This window comes from Lipotes vexillifer, unplaced genomic scaffold, assembly GCF_000442215.2.
Source record: "Lipotes vexillifer unplaced genomic scaffold, Lipotes_vexillifer_v1.1 scaffold393, whole genome shotgun sequence".
Classification (NCBI taxonomy): Eukaryota; Metazoa; Chordata; class Mammalia; order Artiodactyla; family Lipotidae; genus Lipotes; species Lipotes vexillifer.
The window spans coordinates 504,054-511,413 of NW_006774564.1; the positions used below are offsets into that span (position 1 = coordinate 504,054).

Consider the following 7,360-nt stretch of genomic DNA (forward strand, 5'->3'; position numbering starts at 1 on the left):
CCCCAGTGCTTGCCACTACCTGATCCATGGTAGGAACTCAATATGATGATGACTGACAGACTAAATAGATGATGTAATGGGAAAGGAGGATTTTTAATTTATATATATATATATATATATATATATATATATTTATTTATTTATTTATTTATTTGGCTGTGTGTGGTCTTAGTGGTGGCAGGCAGGTTCCTTAGTTGCAGCTCCAGGGCTCCTTAGTTGCAGCTAGCCGGCTCCTTAGTTGTGGCACATGGGCTCCTCAGTTGTGGCAGGCAAACTCTTAGTTGCAGCATGCATGTGAGATCTAGTTCCCTGACCAGGGATCGAACTCAGGCCCCCTGCATTGGGAGTGCAGAGTCCTATCCACTGTGCCACCAGGGAAGTCCCTGAAAGGGGCAATTTTTGCCTCTGTGAGTTTTACATGAATATGGGAAAGGCAATCAAATCAGGACATTCCCACTCCATGCCAGGGAACTCAGACACTTGGAAGAGCTCCTTTTCAGTTATTGTATTCTTCAACTCTGTTTGGTTGTTCTTTATATTTTCTAACTCTTTGTTAGAAACTTCTTGCAACTTCTCACTCTGTGCATCCACTCTTTTCTCAAGTTCTTGGATTATCTTTACAATCATTACTTTGAGCTCTTTCTCAGGTAGATTGGCTCTCTCCACTTCACTTTGCTGTTCTTCTGGGGTTTTATCTTGTTCTTTCATCTGAAAATATTCCTCTGCCATCTCATTTTGTCTAAACTTCTATTTGTATTTTTATGTATGTGGAAGGTTAGTTATATTTCTCAGCCTTGGAGAAGTGGCCCTCTGTAGGAAATGTCTTATGTATCCCAGGAGTACACTCCCCTCTCATCTCCCAAGGACCAGGGACCAGCTGGTCCCAGGGTAGGTTCCGAACTGTGTTTGAAGACTCAGTTCCACAGGCTGCAGGACTGTAGTTTCCTTGCTTCTGGTGTCTGCCCCCTGGTGGGTGAGGCTGGTCTAGAAGCTTGTGCAGGGGTCAGTGTCTGCCCACTTGTGGGTGGAGCTGGGAGTCTTGGCGCTCTGGTGGGTAAGGCCATGTCAAGGGGCATGTCTAGAGGTCGCTGTGGGCTCAGGAAGTCTTTTGACAGCCTGTCTGCTGATGGGTGGGGCTGTATCCCCATCCAGTTTGTTGTTTGGCCTGAGGCATCCCAGCAGTGGAGCCTAGAGGCTGTTGGATGGGGCCAGGTCTTGGTGCTAATGACCCAAGCAAGATGTCAGCCTCCACCAAGAGTTCATGCAGATGAACACTCCCCAATATTTTCACCACCAGTGTCTATGTCCCCAGGATGAGCTGCCCCCCCCCGCCCAGGAGAACCTCAAATACCAGCAGGTAGGTCATGCCCAGGATCCTATGAAGTTACTGCCTTTGCTCTGAGACCTGGTGTGTGTGAGATTTTGTATGCACCCTTTAAGTGAGGTCTCTGTTTCCCCCAGTCCTGTGGAGCTCCTGCAATTAAGCCCCACTGGCCTTCAGAGCCAAATGCTCTGGGGCTCTTCTTGATGCCAGACCTGCAGGCTGGGAGCCTGATGTGTGGTTCAGAACTCTTACACCTGTGGAAGAACTTCTGTGATATTATTCTTCAGTTTGTGGGTCACCCACCCAGGGTGTATGGGATTTGATTATATCATGAGTGTGCCCCTCCTACTGTCTTGTTGTGGTTACTTCTTTATGTCTTTGGATGTAGAATATTTTTTGGTAGTTTCCAGTCTTTTTTTATCGATGGTTGTTCAGCAGTTAGTTGTGGTTTTGGTGTGCTTATGAGAAGAGGTGAGCTCAAGGTCCTTCTACTCTGCCATCTTGTCCAGGAATTGGAAGAGCTCCTAAAACATTATTTATTCTGCCTTAAGAATCCTCTACATACAGCAAGCCCAAATACAAGGCCAAGCAAGCCATCCAAATCCGTGATATGTGTAGACCAACAGTCTCCTATCACCAGGGCTAGTGGTAGAAAACATAAAACTCGTGCCTGGGAATTAGAGCTAGAGGGCAGGGACCCACAAGTATTTCAGTAAAATGAAGCCACCCCACTGAGCACTCAGTAGAAACCCCCTGACCCATCTACATGTATACACAACAAACCAGCACATGGAGAGAGAGACCTCTGAACTAGTCTTTATGCTGTCATATAGTAGTTATGAGCCCCTTGCCCCTCCCTGTGCCCCATGCTGGCAGACAGGCAGGCCAGAGCAATGCAGAAGGACAAGAGCAGCTCTGTCCTCAGTCCTGGAGAGTCTGTGGTCAGGAGGAACACGTGAAGGTAGTCACAGCTTTTCAGTTGTAATACAGGCTTAGGTAGGCCACACGGTTCCGATGCTTTCTAAAGTCTTTGTCTGTGGGCAGCTGCAATGGAAGAATGCTGTCTAGGTTAATATTAGATTGAGAACCCTCTGCCTCTGGTCTTCTTAGCTGTGCAAAATAGAACTGTATGTTATAGCTGTTGTGGCCTAGCTGAATCCCAACCCATAGGAGCCTAGCCTTAGTGAGTCTCTCAACATTGCTATGTACATCTACTCTTTGTCATCTTACTCTAGGATATATCATAGGAATTATTTTCTCTTGATAAATACCCAAGTATAGCTGGTAAATTTCTTGAAAACAAAGATTATGTGTTTAATTCTTGAATGTTACCCATAGGCCCTATCACAATTATGTTAATTCATTTGGCATTTAATAAATACTTGTAGAATTAATACAAAGTTCCACTAGGGGATAAAAGGGCACTTCTGGAATTATGATAGCTGACACAGATTGAGCATTTATTATGTTACAGGTACGGTGCTAAATACTTTTCTACAATCTCTCAATCTTCACAACTTTATCAGATTGAGTCTATTATTACATCCATTTTAAAGACAAGCAAACTGAGGCTTAGAAAAGTTAGAGGACACACAGCAAGCAAATATGGAATTAGTATTTAAACCCACTCAGTCTGTCCGTGGTATCCATGTTCTTGCCAGAATGATCTACAGCCATTTGTAGATCAAGTGTTGTAATGGAAAGAGCAGTGGCTTAGGAGTCACAGCTACAAGCTGCTTAATCCGTCCGAGCTTCAGTTTACTCCTCAATCATAGAGGATAATTATCTTGGACTACCACAAAAGATTGTTTGAGGTTTAAGTAAGAAAATGTGACTTTTGTTCAGCACACACACCTTTAAAAGTCAAGTGAAATTGTGTAACTCTCCAAAAAGATCCCCATATCCATATACACACAAAATTGTGCAAGTAATTTCAGGGGAACAAGGACTTCTTGAAGCTTATTCACAGACTCCTGGTTAAGAATCACTGATACATGTGGAAGTATTAAATACAGGGTTCCACAGAAGTCCAATCTTATTACCTCAGCTTTCAGGGTTCTTTTCTGTAGACATGGAACCTGGGCCCAGTCTGGAGATCCAAATTTCATAGGCCAGGTGATTTTTTTGGGTGCCTTTATCTCTGGGTTATATGTGTCAGGGCTAGAAATAAAAATATAAAATATTATGTTGAATGAGTTAGTGACCATATACAAACCTCATCAGTACCACATGTGCACCTGAGCTAGTCCTCACTCCTTTGGAAAAGGCAACAGACTGATTAGATCTTAATTTCAGGCAAGCATAGTGTTCCTTTGCCTGTTAGTGTATTTCTAAATAGGTGTTAGTGTTCAAGATTTCTAGTCTTGACATGCAGTGAGGGTAAAAATCGACTCTAGTTTAAAATATTTCTGAACCTCAGTATTCTTAGCTGAGAGACCAAAAGATCCCAGCTGAGAGACCAAAAGATCCCAGATAAAAGAGATCTTCCACAGTGATGCTTAAGTTCTGCCCATGATGTGAAATTTCCTGACAATGGGATATTTTGTATTGCCTTTGTTCATAACACTTTGTCTTTTGGTGTAGACTCTTTGCTGTGGAAATAACACATAGAGTGGTCATGGGAATCAAGATTTAACACTTCTACTCCTTTACTGAAACCTTGAGAGAGTTACACTCACTCTCTGATCCTTGGAATTCTCACCAGTAAAAGAAAGACCTTGACCCTGTGCCCTACAATTCCTCATACTCTGAATGGCTTCCTAAAGCACTTACAATGCATTCCTTGGTCTACTAGGCCTATATACTCTAGCCCCTCCTCCACCTCTGTTCTCATTTCCTCCTTGCCCACTACACTGTAGCCATACTAGCCTTTTTTCTTTTTTCTTCACACCAAATTCTTCCCAATTTACAGCCTTTGTACTTGCAGCTCCTCCTGCCTGGGAAGCTCTAGGCCTAGGTCTTCACAGGGCCATTTTAGTCTTATCACTGTGATTTCAGATCAGGTGTCATTTCCATAGAAAGATCTATCTTGACAGTCCTTGCCAAAATAGATTCCAGCCATCACTCCATATCATATCATCTTGTTTGGTTTTATTAAGCACATCACTAGGTCACTGTACTTCCTGGTATGTTCATGACAGCCCTAGCTTATGACTACAGTCTTGGTATAATTATTAATAAGATCCTCTTTCACTCTCAGAAGTGACACACTAGCTAATAAATTATATGGTCACTCTCCTTATTACCACTGATATGTTCTTATTTGCTTCTCACCTGTCTGGACTCTAGAGTGTAAGCTCCAAGAAATCAGGAACCTTGCATGGTGGGTTTAGTGCAAAATCTTCAGAACCTACAAAACTGCTTGGCCATTTATAAATATTTATTGAATGAATCACTATCCTCTATAATAATTTTGTAATTCTAGAGATCTGGAAGGCAAGAGGTTGAATCTTTAAAGATAGATAGTTTCTTATTTAGCGGGCATAGTTGGGATGTAACCCCTTTTTGTACTTCCTTTCCTATTGCTCTTTGTTGGAGTGCACCAGAAAGAGGGGCACTTACCCAGGATAACAAGTGTCCTTAGAGTATGTCCTAAATCGAGGCAACAAGGCATTAAATGGAGCAAAATTTTGTTTGTGTGTTTGCTCCTGAGGACCGACTGTTTGGTACATGCCTGGGTAAGGTGTCATATCCTATTTCCAAGAAAAAGATCAATAGTTTAGAGGGTAATATATATACATGTAAAGCCTTCTAAGTAGAAAAAACAAAATCATCCTCTCCCTGTTCATGTTATCAGCTATGATTGAACCACCTCAAGCTATAGAAATAGACCTACAATAAGTAGAAAACCAAGATAATGGTATGGTTCAGTTACCTAAATGTACCTAATGCTTAGGTTGTAGAAATAAACGTATGGTGGGTAGAGAGCCAAGGTAACTATTGCAGCTACTACCCTCACCATCCCAACATCCCACTCAGAGATTCTTTTAGAGCCAGTATCCCTCTTGAACGTAAGCATCAAGAAAATGTCCAACAGAGATTAGGGGCCTCTATACTGAAGACTTGAAGTTCAGTCACACAAAAGGGTGAAGAAGTTGGAATTTGTTTTTTAACTGACAAGATAATAGGATGCATATAAACAAAGCTTCCGGTATTTTAACATCAGGTGTCTCAGGACTGAAGCCCTGCCTTGGTACCATTCCTTCTGAGAATTATTTTCCACTCTCCCAGGACACTCACACATACACATTTGCAATGTTAACATCTAAGCTTTTCACATAGGCTTCTTAGTAGCTTTCGTCTAAATGACTTTTTTTCTTGAATTTCAGGGCATGTCCTTTAGGTAACCTCTAGCTTTGCTCCCCAATGCAAATACATGCAGCATCATGGATCACACTAAACTCTAAGTACATTCAGCCATTTCTAACCTTGCTGATTGGCTTAAACCTCACAGCTGTTCTGGCTCCAAAAGCATATCCTTTTATACTGGTCGGGATCTTAGAGAGGTTGTATGCCAAGCCATACCTCTTCCGGTAGTGTATAAAAAACAAAGAAAGAAAGAAAAAACACACATAGAGAACATTATAGTTATTAAAACAGAGCGAACTTAGAGTATTCCTGAATCTTCTCAGCCACAGTTGCTTTTTCTTTCTTGATTCCTCTGCATCAAGACCATACAAGCAACTACATAAGTAACACAGGCAACTCTACAAAGGCTGGATAGGTAAAGTGAATGACATTTCTATGCATTCCAGTGAATCCAGTTTTCTAAGGCCCACAGAGCTGAATCTGCTCTCATGCAATTGTCAGTCTGATTATATGATTTCATAAACTGACCTACCAGCACAGCCACAGTCCAGGTTGGGACTAAGGGGAGCTATTGATTCCTTTGTAGGTGGGAATGGTGTGGGAACTATACTGGGGGCCGCATAAGGCCAAGGCTTGCATTTGGTGGGGATTCAAAGGGGAGCAATGCAAGCAATGCAATTTCTGATATTGGCCCTGACAGCTGGTTGCAGAGGACCAGGTCACTTTCTCATGTTGGGACCCTGAAGGTCACAAATCTCACAGGGCTTTTTTTCCAGGAAATTTAGGTACCCTTAGATAGTCTGGGAATTGAGACCTACTTAAAGGAAAGTGAATACTCACATCTTCTGCTATGTAACATCCAGGCCCTCTGTGGGGCACTCCCCTAAGAGGGAGAAACTTGTTTCCCAACAAGTTTGGGGGGTGGAAGTGAGGAAAGAGCTTCCTCTGTTGACATGTTCCAAAGGAGTAGTTAACCAGCGTCTCTGGAGAGCAAGAAAGAGGACAAACTCCACATGAGGGAAGGCCCCATGGTCTAACTGAGAGCTTGGGGGCAGGTGGAGTGTGGGGAGGGGGAGCAGAGACCTGGGCAGACAGAACTCTGAACAAAACCGTGATCAATCCAAGGAGGGGGGGGTGAACACATTTCCCTCCTTTCCCCCTCTTTCCCAGTCTCCCCACTCTTCCTCCTGCCTCTACTCTTGACTCAGCCCTCCTCACCTGCTTTGTTGAAGCACATTGTGCCAGTGCCACTAGGGCCAGCGTTTGTGTATTGCGTTGCCTAGGAAACAGAAGCTGGCCGGCAGCTCCAGCTCTGTTGCTCCTTGAGAGGAGTGGCTCCTAGCACACATGCGCAGCAAGCGGAGCTTCCCAGGAGCTGCCCTGGAGCCACGTTGGGTGGGAACCTGCACCTCCAGGGCCAGGAGCCCAGGAGAGTGTGAAATAGCAAAAACAAAGTGACTATATGTGTACCAAGGATATGAGGGACATAAAAAGGCTGAGGAATTACTTCAGACTGAGGGATATTGATGAAACATGAAAATCTAATGCAACACGTATTCCTGAATGAGATCAGAAAGATGTGTTGTTGTGACAATTGCCAAATTTGAATAGGGTCTGTGGATTTAATGATAGTGTTTATCAATGTTGATTTTCACGTTGGTAGGGGTATATGGTCATAATGTTTGAGAGAATCCCTGGGAGAGTAACAGTAGAGTTTTTAGGGTGGTT

At 43.2% G+C, this 7,360-nt stretch overlaps 1 protein-coding gene and 1 pseudogene across 1 annotated transcript; one reads left to right on the forward strand and one right to left on the reverse strand.

Annotated features, from left to right (window-relative positions):
• The window catches only part of LOC103091438 (acidic mammalian chitinase-like), a 4,987-nt pseudogene extending 3,585 nt beyond the window's left edge, over positions 1–1,402 (forward strand).
• A 734-nt stretch (positions 1,403–2,136) lies between these two features.
• On the reverse strand, positions 2,137–6,903 carry LOC103071537 (protein pitchfork-like). The gene is made up of 6 exons (XM_007449278.1): positions 6,851–6,903; positions 6,473–6,615; positions 5,752–5,850; positions 4,886–5,016; positions 3,367–3,484; positions 2,137–2,368 (listed from the first exon to the last, which is right to left on the reverse strand). Exons 1-6 carry the CDS (start codon positions 6,867–6,869, stop codon positions 2,300–2,302), a joined length of 579 nt encoding a protein of 192 aa, XP_007449340.1. The 5' UTR covers positions 6,870–6,903; the 3' UTR covers positions 2,137–2,299.
• Between the last annotated feature and the right edge of the window lie 457 nt (positions 6,904–7,360).

Bases quoted from the DNA above. Each gene is read 5' to 3' on its own strand.
- LOC103071537 (XM_007449278.1), bottom strand. The intron at 3,485-4,885 runs GTAAGTGCCCCT...TTTTATTTCTAG, and splicing joins AAGGACACTTGTTATCCTGG to CCCTGACACATATAACCCAG. The intron at 2,369-3,366 runs GTAATAAGATTG...CTTCCATTGCAG, and splicing joins AAAGAACCCTGAAAGCTGAG to CTGCCCACAGACAAAGACTT.